Source organism: Lepidochelys kempii, chromosome 17 (assembly GCF_965140265.1).
Source record: "Lepidochelys kempii isolate rLepKem1 chromosome 17, rLepKem1.hap2, whole genome shotgun sequence".
Taxonomy (NCBI): Eukaryota; Metazoa; Chordata; order Testudines; family Cheloniidae; genus Lepidochelys; species Lepidochelys kempii.
The window spans coordinates 12929992-12944768 of NC_133272.1; the positions used below are offsets into that span (position 1 = coordinate 12929992).

General features: G+C 37.9%; 1 protein-coding gene across 1 annotated transcript in view; it reads right to left on the bottom strand.

Annotated features, from left to right (window-relative positions):
* Positions 1 to 14777, bottom strand: part of CRCP (CGRP receptor component) — a 40976-nt gene that overhangs the window by 20635 nt on the left and 5564 nt on the right. Inside the window, exons 3-4 of the mRNA XM_073315997.1 lie at positions 9040 to 9138; positions 6091 to 6185 (exon numbers count right to left, since the gene is read on the bottom strand). Of these exons, the coding sequence (XP_073172098.1) occupies positions 6091 to 6185; positions 9040 to 9138 (194 nt within the window). The remainder of the gene's footprint in view (positions 1 to 6090; positions 6186 to 9039; positions 9139 to 14777) is intronic.

Consider the following 14777-nt stretch of genomic DNA (forward strand, 5'->3'; position numbering starts at 1 on the left):
CCCTCGTCCCAGCCCTGAGCCCCCCCTACACCCTAAACCCCTCATCCCCAGCCCCACCCCACAGCCCACACCCCCAGATGGAGCCCTCACCCCCTCCTGCACCCCAACCCCCAATTTCATGAGCATTCATGGCCAGCCATACAATTTCCATACCCAGATGTGGCCCTCAAGGCCAAAAAGTTTGTCCATTCCTGACTTAGGAGAAGCTAGAGAGCTAGAAAGCTATAGGAAGACCCAAGAAAAACTAAATTAAAACCTAACTAAACATGGTGATTTGCCCCTCTTCTAGCGCCTGACCACTATGTACCCACCTTCCATGTCCAAATTTAATTTCCTCACCCACATACTATGAGGTATGCTTACTCTATAGGCTGACATATTCATACGTATTAACAACAATTAACTCATTCTCACATCCAGTTATTTCTGGCCTGAACCGGTGGTTGTTATTTCCATGTTCTTTGTGGTGTACCCATTAAGTGCATAGAAGGCAATCGGTAGGCCACTTATCTATGTCAAAGGTTACAAACATATGTATGCTAACCTGCTTTAGCTCATACTGGATGTGGCCTGTAGGTTCCTTGAGTTACTGCCAAAATACTCAAATACAAAGCTATAAATCTATTATCAACAAACCCATAAGAAAGGAAATAACAAAGCAAGCAAGCAGGCTAGACCTCATATTTCCAAATACAACACTTCTGGATTTGCTAACGAACTAATGAATTAATTAAAGCATAAGACCTCAACAAGGTAGTTATATAATTTACTGTGATGTTAGCTTATAGCTTTTTTTACTTTTAAATTCTCTGTTCCAAGCCTTGAATTTCATCCAATGCTGCTGAGGCCCAAGTATGGCTACATCTCATGTCAGACTGTATCAGTGAGTTAGGTATTTGCATGGCTTTGAAAAACTGTCCGTTGGCAAGCCAATTGGCTGAAAGCACTAAAAACTGGAGGTTTTAAATTGTTTTAGTATATTTTACTACTTTGTTCTCTCTTTAAGAGAGGACTGAAAAATAAACTTACAGGGGTCACTAAACGCCCAACAAGTGTGTTTTGGAAAATGCATCAACATCACTGAGCACAGCAGCAATAATGAGAAACTTAGATCAGATCAGACCACCGGTCCCGCAAGGCCACTATGAGGAATCAGAAAAGGCTTGTGGCAGTTATTTTACTGGGATCACACCATACGCCAGCATTAAAATGCTTTGAACTATAAAACTATTACAAGAAATTAGGACACAATGACTGGCCATAAGGGCAATGCGCTTCCATGGCTACTCATCTTGTTGGTTTGCAGAGGGAAGGCAGAATAAAAATAATTTACTTGATAGAGGCCTATTTCTTCATGCAGCGCTACCTCAAGCAGTAGGTTAGGTGGTTCTCCATAGACAGTCACTGAGCTAACAAACCTATCTAAAATTCTGCTATATAACAGCTCCCCCTAGTGTTCAATGGGCGCAACAACAAATGGAAAAAGTTTCTCATTCTCACATAGTTCTATTGAATTGCATACCTTAGTTCTTCCTGTGCCATTGACGCATCAGACGGTACAGTTCCTCCATTGACTAAGTCATTTGCCAGTTATGTTACTTCTTCCCTAGTGATACCAGCACATCCAAGATCCTCCTGTCACTGTCTTCTGTCAGATCTTCCTTATCCTTTCTCACCTTCTCTTCCCTCCCTCTAATACCCAGCTGAATGTTTGCTTAGTGCATCTCCCAACTTCCATACGATGTACCTCTCCCAACCATCTGAGCCTTCTTTCTTTGATGATATTTTCTAACATGTCCTGCTCTGTCATCTCCCTTCCTCTCACGTTTGTTATTTTATTTTTCTATAAAATGTATTCTCTCTTCCGCAGCCATCTGTGATGAGAAGCCTCCAATCTCTGTCATTGGCCAAGTCTCTGCTCCATACAGTAGCATGCTCAGTACAATCACATGGTATCATCTTCTCTTTAGTTTGATGGGGAGACCTCTGTTTGACCAGATGTTGTTCATCCTTTCAAAACATGATGTTTGCTTTTCCTCATCTTGTATGAATATCTTTATCACAGACACCTTCAAACATCACCACGCTGCCCAGATAGCAGAACTCTTTTGACCTGTTTAATTTCTTTTCAATCCACATACACTTTTGCATCTGTTATCCAGTTTCTTACCTTCATAATCTTGATTTTCTCAGCATTTATTTTCAATCCCATTTTTGTTGCTTCCTATTCTACCTCTGAAGTAAGATCATTCTTGTTCCACATCATACTTAGTAAAGCAATATCATTGGCAAAGTCAAGATCACATAACTCATCTCCACTAACCCATTTTACACCATCCACAATGCCTTGTGTTGTCTGTTTAGTCACTCAATTTATTGCTAATGCAAAGAGGATTGGTGATAACTCACACCCTTATCTAACTCTAGTCACAACATCAAACTACTCACCCAGGGCCTTATCCGATCTTACTGCACATCTACTTCCATCATACAAACTCCTCATTATGTTGATCAGCTTGTCTGATATCCCACAGCTTCTAGCAATATTCCACAGTCTCTCTGTGACACTATCAAATGCTTTTTAAAGTCAATACAGTTGATTAAGATCCATTTTTACCAAATAGTAGCTTTTTCGATGATCTGCAGAAGAGTGAATACCTGTTCACAACATAATCTACCTGGACAGTACCCAGCCTGTTCTTCTCGTAATATTTCATCCACTGAGGTCTTCATTCTATTCATCATGACAGTAGTCGATACTTTCCCAGGGATTGATAGTAATACAATACCTCTTCAGTTCACACATTAAGTAAAGATCACCCTTTTTTGGCAATGGTACAAAACACAGGTGAAAGAACTAGTGCCACAAGATTGCCACGGACACCTTTTTATTGTCCTCATGTTAAACAGATATATTAAAGGCCCAAAACACGAACTATTGACTAAACCTGTGAACTAGTAACAGAGGCTGCGACATATAAGATTTTTAAAATAAGTCTTCAAGATAAAAATCTGTCAATCATTCACTCTTCAATCCTCTTCCTGGATTAGGATCAGATGGGAGAGTAAAGAATAGCTCAATTTTACCAAAACAGGAACCAGTGCAGTTGACTGGGGATGTACAATCAGAAGTATCTTGTAAGGAGAGTGAAAAAATAGCACTGAGGAGAGTGAAAAAACAGCAAATGCGGTTAAGGAATCTTAGTTGCTCACTGGTTATTAACACTATGGTTACATGGTTAAAGAGGCAAATGCTATCCTAGTAAAATAATACTGTGGATTTCTTTTTAAATAGAGTAATATATTTAACAAAGTTATTTCTCCTTAATTTATAGAATCGTGGAAGTTAAGAGATAAGATTAATCACATTGAATCCGTTCTCTTACAAGTGCAACATCACCATATGCTTTCTATGTTTTGGCGAAAGTTGGAGAAGTGGCTGCCAGATGTGATCTGGTAAATCTGGCCTGGACAAAATGAACAGAAAAGATCAGAGGGGAAACAAGTCCCAAGATCATGCAAAAACAGAACTTGAATGACTTTTTTTTGTAGGAGTAGCAGTGTAAACCCTGAAGTCCTATTCACATTCCAACTCAGACAATTATTCTGGGTGGGATTCTCAACAATGCCTAAGTGATTTAGCAGCAAAAATCCCATTGACTTTTAATGAGACTTGTGCTCATGCTGGTGCTTTTGAAAATCCCAGCTATCCTGCCTTACTAAAGTTCCCCAGCATTTTCCTTTTGGTACAGCATTCTTTCTTCCTATCATAGATTATTATATTATTTGTATTATCAAAGTGCTTAGGAGTCTCAGCCCCGGACCAGGGCCCCATTTTGCTACCCGCTGTACAAATACAGAACAGATGGACAGCTCCTCCAAACTTTACAATCTAAGTACAGGACAAGAGACAACAACAGATGGATACGGACAGATGGGGGAGCACAAGGAAACAATGAAACAATATTGGTAAGCATGACAGGCAGTGGTCTCAGCTCACCAGTACCCTGACCACTGTCAAGTTTTTTGTAGGCATCACAACAGAGGAGCGTTTTGAGACAGGATTTGAAGGAGGATAATGAAGTAGCTTTGCTGATGTTCATCCAGAGCTTCTCCAAGTGTGAGGGGCAGCATCGGAGAAATCACTTGTTTGAAAATTTAACGAGTGGGTTATGGAAGCTGGCATCATGGGTTGATTGGAGGCAGAAGTCAATTTTTTGATAGCAAATGAAAGATGATAGGCAGGGTGGAGCTAGGCCAAGAAGGGCCATGATTGTCATTCAACACATGTTAAACAGTCATAGTCCACCTGAGAAATACTGTATTTCAGCACAGGGAGAAATGTACACTATATAATTCAGTGTCACTTGCTGCCTACACAAGAAAATGACTGCCATGGGGATTTCAGGAAAAACTCTCTCACTTTCAGTGTCAGCTCTTTATAGTAAAGACTTTTCTCATACACACTAATACTTCAGTGTCAGACCTGGAAGGGATTAGGAGACCTTGTCTGAATGCCTGAAGGTGAAATTGTCCTCCTAGATTATGTAATTTGCTCAGAAATCCCTAGAGTGCTTTCAATTTTGTTGCATGAATGTGGTTTACAGGATCTATGTAAAGTACTCCATTGTAAGATAGTATGCCAGCATTGTATCTGGGCAATTAATGTTGACTACCATTGAAATGAATAAAAGCAGAAATGTTTAAGTTAGGTGGGTTCTCAGTACTAGTACCTCAATGTCAACACTGAGAGTGATGCTAAATGATCAGCAAAATGTCACTAACACTCTGGGCACAAGACACATGGGTTGAATGAATTTTCTTTCTGCCCAAGTTACTGCTGTTTCCAGAGAAGTAAGCATTTCCCTTGTAGTACTGTATACGACAGATAATCTTAACTTGTGTCTTTTTGGGACAGAACCAAGTTAGTCTTCTCCCCAGAGCAAGATTTCTTTACGGAATCTCCAGAGGAGAAAAAAGTAGTCAGAGAATCCACGGGGAGTACACTGTTCACTTGTGGAGTTAAGCGAGTGGTTTAGAAACAACTGAGCCTTTGTGAAAAGCTGTGTTTGAAAAAGGAAGGATGGAAAAAGAGAACAGATTAAAGCTATGCAGAGGGAGAAAATTGACTCACTCCTCCCAGTTCTCATGAGCTTAAAAATGTATGACAGGCTTAAAAATGTATGACAGGCTTCACTCACAGTTTGATGAGGTGTGCAGGAGACCTAGGCATTTCAGGCACTAGGAACACCCATTCACACTAATGCCTAAGAGAAAAAATGTTTTTGAAGCTTGTTGGAAGTATGAGGGAAGCCAGTCAAACTTCCACTCTGAATTCCCCAGAAGAGACTAAGGCTGTTGTCTGGGTGTTGATTCAAGTGAACAAAAACACATTTCCTGAAAATCACAGCAGACACACCTTTAGTGTCCAAGGAAAACAGAGGGGGAAAAGAAGTATTTTAATTTGCTGAACATTAATTAATTAGAGGGTACAATTCTGGGAAGCTGCTGAGCATCTACAACTCACAGACTCAGGTAAGAATTAGTTTCTTCAACAGATTACACATTTCCCATACATCTCTTTGGGGACCTTATTTTCAGTCACACTATTATGCCTATTCTTTGCCGGGGAGACATCAGGTTTTTTTAGGAATGGATTTATTTTTCTGAGGATAGAAATGAGCAAGATGACTCAACACACTGAGGTTTCTCTTAGTGTCTCTTTTTATTTTGCTGAAAATCCATCCACCTCACACAGTTTCTACCTCAGCAAACATATTTTTTAAAACTTCTTTGCATTTTGACTATGAGAACTCATGCTGAACACTATAAGGTAAATACAGGCAAACAGTTTGAGAAAATTTTGGCAAACAGCATCAAATTAAACCAAATGTGCATGTGTGTAGGTGTTCATCTGAAAAAAAAGGATGGTTAGACAGAGAATTTTAGTTTTGTCCTTCATTTTTCCGTGAACTGAATTAGACAAGTTAAGCAAAAGCAGACAAATTATTAAATTATTTTTATGAAGAACTGGTTTTGCATATTCTCATGCACTCATATACACATACTCAAAAGGAGATCTTTACTTACTTGGTTAGTTTATGGCCTTTCATTGCTATGAGGAAATCTCTCACAATCTCAGGACTTTGGAATCTGCATGGTGTTTTGGATATGTATTTCAATGTCTGCACAAAGTTGGAAAAAAACAAGTTACTCCACATTTATTTTTGCTTTATGAATCATATGAGATCTCTATGAAACAAGTTATTTTGTGAAAAATCTCCACACTCCTTTTGAGAGAAGTCTGAATGGGGAACTTAGTTCTTTAACCTCGTTCAGAAGGTGGAATGTGCTGTCATAACTGGCACAGTCATCTGGATTTCCCTTGATTCACTAAGACCATATTCATTTCTGCTCTGAAAGTATAAGCAACAGGCAGTACCTAAAAAAGTAATTATGTGATGGAAATTATGCCAGCACTTATCTAGGAAACCCTGCTGAAGTTGGTCCATACAGAGAGACACGGTCTAATGCTGAAAGACAGGAACTCCTATGTTCTAACCCAACTCTGAGGGTTCCCTCTGTAGTGTTGAACAATCACTTAACCTCCCTGTAACTTCACTTGCCCATCTGTAAAATCGGGATAATAGCTACCCAGATTTGGAAAGTGCACTGAAGTGTATGGATGAAAGGTCCTTTTTTAGTGCTAAGCATTTAAACACATGCAATTCAAAGGGTATTCACCTGTAACACATTTTCTTTATTAATTTGAATGAACTAATCTTAACTGGAAGATCAAATTGGGACCAAGATATTTTTAACAACATCAGAGATTTAGAATGTTTTGTATATGTATAATTCTAACAATACAGAGGATTTCAAAACCTTGTTTAAAAAGGGATCCAGTTGCTGTTAAAACTGAACTGAAGAACCACCTTATGGTATTCATCCTTGGGACCATGTAAAGTTATTTTCTGCCAAGTGTTCATGAATTCATTGCCAGTGGTACTCTCGTTCCCAGGCCATAAATAGCTAATTTGAGCTCCACAACTGAAACAAAGCCTTCCAGCATAAGGATGTTTTCATCTTTTACAGCTGAAAGCATGCTGTAATCAGCATATTTGGCAGTGCTTTCTCAAAGAGCTCAGAAGTTATTTATGCAGAGCATAATTAAAAAAAACTTTGCAAGGACATTGTAGTAATTTATTCAGATATTCTCAGTGAGACAATTCACTTCCCTGCTCTGTTATCTTTTACACTAAAATAATCTTGAAAGGATATGTTATGTTTTGTTTCTCTGTTTAAATGAATGAGAATCCAAGATGACATTATAATACATCTTTCAACTTATCTGAGCCTGTCATCCTAACTAAATGGAAGGCTTAGTGAAGAATCCCTGCTTTAGTTTTAAATAACTATATGCAGACTGCAGTTTACAGCTCCCTTTTTAATTTGACAATAACTTATGAGCTTTTGTGGACGTTGCTTGAAAAACACCCACTATAAGGAATTGGGATCATAACAGGATTCTAGAGAATTCTTGCATTTTTCTGAAATAAAAAATGTACTAAACATTACTATTATTTACCAATTTCCCCATTAAAATACCATTTTCTATTAGAGGAACACAGCGCTATTTCACTTCTGTAGTGATTTCTTTTCAAAACTCTGCTGCTTCTTCCATTAAAAAAAATTAAGAAGTACAAAAATGTCATATTATGGTCACATCAAAATTCAGCTCCTGTTTATTAAGCTAGATCCAGCGACTACAATACCAGGGGGTACATGCGTGCACAAAACTTATGAGTGTTTGTGTGTGGTGGTCAGAAATAATTCTATTAAGTCAAGTACTTAAAGCAAGTACACCTAGAATTAGTCTCTCTCTACTGGCACAGAATAAATGTCTAGATGGGAAAATGCATGGGAAAGCATTGCATACACAGGCAACAATATGATTAAAGAGTTAAACTGTAAATTATGTTTAGATGTAAATATACTCACAGAATGATCTTTTCCCCCATATATTTGCAACACGTGAGAATGAGATAGTAAATTTCAATGTAAAATTAAACTAGATTTTTGTAAACTTCTGTTTTATCAAATCTAAGGCTTATAAATTGCAATTTTGTCCTTTCAGACAAAAAACAAACAAAAAAGAAATCCTGGACGAAATCTTGCTCGCATGAATAGTTCCCCAGCAGTCAATGGGACTATTCATACAGGCCAGGAAAGCTGGAACTGGCCCAGTATTAACCATGGTGATATTAAAGACAGTTCTCTTCCACGGCCACCAGAGGTCAGACGACAATTTTTAAAATTAATTACATTTGATAAAGCTGCTAATTTAAGATACTCAAAACCATCTCATCCACATTAACCATCAGTAAATAATAGTTTTAAAGATTTTTCCAACAACACATCGAACATTTAACACTGAATTTGCCAGTGACTGAATGTATATGTATAATTTAGTTACACTGTGTAATCCCAGGTAGTAGTTTCTTTTTTAGTTGGAGAATTTAATTTACTTGTTTTTAACAGAGAAATCGATAGACCATGTGTGTTCTAAACCTCAGGTCTGAAATGCCTAGACTCCCTGGAAGTACAGATTCAAATACCGGCAGCATGTGCTGGCAGGCTTAAAAAAATATATTGAATGTAGTTTGCTGTGTTGAGGTCTTTTGAATGACACCTCAAAACCAGAGCCACAGCCTGTCTGCTCTCTAACGTTAAAAATCCTTTGGCAATTTTCATAAGAGCAGGACTTTGTCCTTGACCAAAATTGCTCCTTTCCTCCATAATGGTGTGCACCAGCTAGCCAGCACTTTCCACCTAGGTGGTTGTATTTCAGTTGTGCTGTTCTTTTGGGGAGGAAAGTTATATTACAAAAGTAAAATCTGTGTTTACTGAAACAACGTTTATCAGTAGGAAAATTCAAAGACTTAATTTTGCATGTGTGATTGTAAATGATGAACAGTGTGATACAGTCCAGCCTCTGACTTGTGCTAACGTGCTAAGGGAATGTATAACTCTACTCACTTCGTACATGATAGTGTTCAGATTCTGCTGGCCAGAGCTCTGTTTGTGTTTTCCACTATCTTTGCGCTGCTGCTTAAGATCGGTAAGTAACTGGAACACCTGGGAAAAAAAAAAAGTATTTTATTACTAAAATACTTTAAAAGATTTTTTGAACTAGTTTAGCATTTTTTCTACTGCTGTTTTTTAAACATTTGTTATTAAAATATTACCAATCAAATACAAAAGATTGCCCTGACTGGGAGACTGACTGGGTGATTAAAATGGTATTTTTATTTTGGTAACGGAAATGGTATTTCTATTTTGGTAACGGAAAAATTATTTGTATACAAGAAATGATGAGACAGCAGATCATTCTAAATTATGGTTATTGGTCTTGAATTATGTTGAACAAAAAGATGTAGAAAGTGTTGGACCAAAGCCTGTAGATATTTGAATGGACTATCAGCACTTGTTGAAGCCTTACCCAAAAGCCCCAATGGAAAAAGTGGTTACCAGAATGAATCAGCCACTTACTTTATTCTGTGCAACTGCTGCCTATGTCCCACACCCTGCAGTTCTTAATTGAAACTCCCACTGAAATCAATGTGAGTGTTGCTGGAATAAGGGCTGTAAGATATGGCCCTATCTTATAGTGTGTAATGTATGTATACATTAACCTACAATATTAAAAGAAAAATATTCAAAATATTCTGTTTTACAGAAACTCAAGTGTGCTGCGGGTGCAAGAAGAATGCGTGCCCTACAATTGTGTTTCTGTAACAAGCCTACGAAATTAGGCCCTGATGCTGCAAACACGACTACGTGTAGCGGTGCTACTATAAATTCACTTCAGTGGGGCTGCTTGCAGTAAGCACTATGCTTAACAGTAAGCATTTCTGGGATCAGCTTAGCAGTGTGCTCGGATGCCACAGTGATAAGTATGGTATAAAAACCTCAATAGATTTAATTAGTACACAAGTTCCTTAGAAAAAATAAATACAAGCAGCAATATTGTTGAAAAAGGGGTAATAAAGATGTCTCCACGTTTTTGAATACTCAAAACTGTAGGAATGAAATTAACTATTCAATGTTTTATGTAATAAGAATTTTTCAAAATAAATTATGTTTCAGTTTCTAAAATACAGTATTGACAAACCTACTACACTGTTGCTACATCTTCTTGCATGACAGCCAGAACTGTAGTAAAATGTAAAGACAACTTCTGTTATTTTTTTCGGCTCCAATGCAGCAAAGCGCTTAGGCTTCAGTGGTTCACGCGCTTAAGTGCTCCCAGCCAGGCTGTGGGAGGCATTCAGGACAGAAAGGTTTTCAATCATCTATTTAAAATTCCTTTTATACACTGTGAAAGTCCACTGATGGTTCTGTGTTCACAGAGACCCCCCAGAATGCATCCTTATGGGTCATTGCTGATACCAAAAGTCTCCATGCACCGACTCTTCTGGTGCATGTGTTGTCCTGGAATAATGCATTCTGGTGCGTCACTAATGAGCTCAGAAGAGGGAGTAAACTTTAAAAAGAATTCTCTAAACATTTAGTTAAAACAGTATTTCTCTATCTAAGCATTTATACTGTACTCACTATATTTGAGCCCAGAGTAGCAGATGGTACTATTTTTAAGGTTGTAATAAACCAAAAATAAATACTGCTTATATGCCCCATTTCTGAATTGCCTGTTGTAATTTTTAAACTTACTTTAACAGCAATGACAGGTTTCAGAGTAGCAGCCCTGTTAGTCTGTATTCGCAAAAAGAAAAGGAGTACTTGTGGCACCTTAGAGACTTACAAATTTATTTGAGCATAACAGCAATGCTACTTGCTGCCTTAAATACTGGATCCATAACCACAGAACCATATTAAACTACAACTGCATTGCTTGGGAACAACTTAGCTATTTGTGCAATTACTGTGAATGCCTTCACCTCATGCCTCACAATATGTCCAAAGCTGATAACAAAATCTAAGTAATGGACACCCTTCTATTTCTGCTTCCTTAATTTTTAACAAGCCCCACTCATGTTCCACTTATAAATCCCATGGCCTTGTAAAAATTACTGGTTCATAAAACTACAGTGAAATCTGATGAGCAATGTTACCAGTTTACTAATGCTAACTCTGCCATTACAGCAAATGTTGCTATAACAGATCTTCAAACAAAATGCAGTCTTTATATACTAAATAGAGTATAAATAAATATAACCAAACTGGGACTTGAAAGAGGACATTGATTCCACAAACCTACATACAAATAAGTATCAGGTTAAATGAGGGAAAGTGAATTATAGCTGTATTTACACTTTACTTATTCTAACCAATGCACTACTCTGTTGTAATATTTTCTCTTCTAAAAGGAGATAGGGAAGAAAGCATATTGTGCAAGAGTCCCCCTGCCTTCATCTTCGTCAGCACAGTTCCGTCAACACTAGTTGGCATTTTTCTAACTGTGGTCAGGAGAAACATGACTAGCCCTAATCCTAGGTGAGATATCATTTCCTATAATTTTTCACATCTATAGCACCTGCCACCTGAGGATCTCAACGCACTGTGTACACATTAACTGTAGACCATACCAATACACTACTGAGACGGGAAAGTATTGTCTGCAGATTATGAAAATGAGGCACAAACAGGTGAAGCAACTAGCCCAAGGAAATCTTTTAAAGAATCAGGGATAGAACCCAGATCTCTTAACTCTTAGACCTGTGCTTTATTCAAACATTTTTAGAGCAAAATATTAGCTTGGCACTGATTGAGTTAGACACCCTCGCCAAACTGCAATACAGAGAAAAGAAGGCACAAATAGCAGCCGATGGGAAATAGGATACTAGTTTTAGAGGAATCTGTAAACTGAGAGTGCTGAAAAAATGTGCTTAAAATGCCTACAGCTGCAGACACTGCAAATCCCTTCCTGAAAAGAATTAAAAAGCTATATGTGCTGAGACAACTATGCTGAGAAAGGGAAATGGTGAATGAGCAGTCTGATCAGTAATTCCATTTTCCACTTCCTTTCACTTTCTCACTCAGCACATATGGGTATATATGGCAATAGTGGGGAGGTACTGACGCTAAGATGATGATGGTGCAGACTTAGGGACAGAAAGTGGATTTAATAAACGTAGATATTTAGTGCTTATAATTAAGGGTCCGATCATGCAAAGTGATCAGCACCTCACTGCACTGGGCCCTTGTTCTGGGGTGCCAGAAGATTTACACAATGCAAGAATTCTTCTTGTACATGAAAGACAGGATCCATACCCAATTTTACCATAACATCCTTGCATGTTGAAAAGGAATACAGAGAAGTATTAGAAAGGTCTGATTCTGCAAGCAATAATCTTTTCAATACTTCTTGCTTTCCATTCTGAAATGGTAGATTTTTTAAATAGACATTTAATACCACACTTACATCCTCTGACATAAAACCATAGGCTATTTTCTATTTCTTAGACAGTAAGATTCCTTCCAAATATTTAATTAAAGATCTTCTAATGACTGCCAGGTGGCATACTCTGGCCTCGTCAAACACTTCAAGACTTAGCTCAAAGTCAGGATGAAATGGATATGTAACCCCAAAACTTCAGCAAGGAAATAATCTGAAGGAAGATGTATGGTTTTTAAAGCCTTAAAAAAAAAAAGCACTGAAATCCTCAAGTTACCTGGTTGAATTTACACCTCATACTAATGTCACATTTCCATCTTACCGTCACCAAAAAGGCATTTTCACTCTGAAGACTGTAAAAGAGGTGACTCAGTAAGGCCTTCTCTTCACTAGGAAAAAACGTGTTTTCTTAGCTAACATGGTAAAAACTTTATGAAGACAAGGCAGTTGTAGTTCTAATATGTGTTAGCAGGTCAAGGTAAACCCTAGGCTCCCCTCTAGAGTTTACCTGGACCCACTAACACATTTCCAAACAACAAACTATTGGCCATTACTAAGATTTTACCACCTTAAGAAAACACATTTTTTCTGTAGTGTGGACTTACTCCAAGATCTTTTAAAACCAAGCTGTGAGAGACTTACAAAGCGCTTTTTTTCTTAAAGCACTTATTTTAATTTCAGTAGGTATTTGAGAGTTCTGAGCTGCAGGATCATTCAAGTTAAGCATGAAATAGTGACCCTGCTATCAGCAGCCATTTCAGAAAACATCTGGATTTTTTTTTTTTTTGCAAAGATTTCCTCCAGTTCTAATTCTGTTTTTCTCTGCAACATGAAAATGGATTCAGCAGTTGATCACAGAAATGTAGGGCTGGAAGGACCTTGAAAGGTCATCTAGTCCAGCCCCATGCTGAGGCAGGAACAAGTATACCTAAGACCATTCCTGACAGGTATTTGTCTAACCTGTTTTTAAGAACCTTCAATGACAGGGGTTCAAAAAGACCCTTGGAAGCCTGTTTCACCACTTAACTATCCTTGTAGTTGAAAGGTTGTTCCCAATATCAAACCTAAATGGCTCTTGCTTCAGACTAAACCCAGTATTACTTGTCCTATTTTCAGTGGACATTAAGAACAATTGATCCTCCTCCTCCTTATAGCAACTATATTGAAGACTCTTAGTAGGTTTCCCCTCAGCCTTCTCTTTTCAAGATGAAATATGCCTACTTTCTTTTTAAACCTTTTGTCGTTTTTGTTCTTCTCCTCTTCTCTCCAATTTGTCCACATCTTTCCTAAACTGTGCAGCCAGAACAGGACACAATATTTTAGATGAGGCCTCACCAGGGCTGAGTACTGTGAAACAATTATCTCCCATGTTTTACATACAGGACACGACAGAATAATATTAGCTTTTCCCACCATAAACCCCAGATCATTTTTAACAACTGCCTAGACAGTTATTCCATTTTGTTGTTGTGCATTTGATTTTTCCCTCCCATGTGTAGTACTGTCTTTCTTGAATTTCATCTTGCTGAATTCAGACCAATTCTCCAATTTGTCAAGATCCTTTTGAATTTCAATCCTGTCCTAAGTGCTTGCAATCCCTCCCATCTGTAAATTTTATAAGCATACTCCCATTCCATTATTCAAGTCATTAATGAAAATATTGACTAGAACTGGACCCAGGACTGACCTCATGCAACCCCACTACATATATCCTCCCAGACTGACAGTAAACCATTATTAAATACTCTTTGAGTATGGTCTTTCAACCAATTATGCACCAACCATATAGTAATTTCATCTAGACCACATTTCCCTAGTTTGCTTACAAGAATGTCATGTGGAACTGTGTCAAAAGCATTACTAAAATCAAGATATATCATATCTACAGCTCCCTCCCACCTACTAGGTCACTAACTCAGTCAAAGAAGGAAAACAAATCATGCCAGACCAACCTATTCTTGAAAATCCATGTTGGCTACTATTTATTACCTTATTATCCTCTAGGTGCTTACAAATTGATTGTTTAAAAATTTGTTCCAGTATCTTTCCACATATTGATATTATGGTGATTGCTTTATAATTGCCTGGGTCCTCTTTGTTCCTCGTTCTAAAGATAGGTACTGTGTTTATTCTTCTCCAGACATCTGTGACCTCACCTGTCCGCCAGAATTCCCAAAGATAATTGTTAACAGTTCTGAGTTTGTTTCAGCTAGCTCCTTAAGTACCCTAGGGTAAATTTCATCAGGCCCTGCTGACTTGAATACATCTAACTTATCTAAACATTCTTTAACCTGTTCTTTCACAGTTCAGGCTTGTGTACCTTTCCCCTTGCTGTTAATATTAATTGTGTGAAGTATCTGGT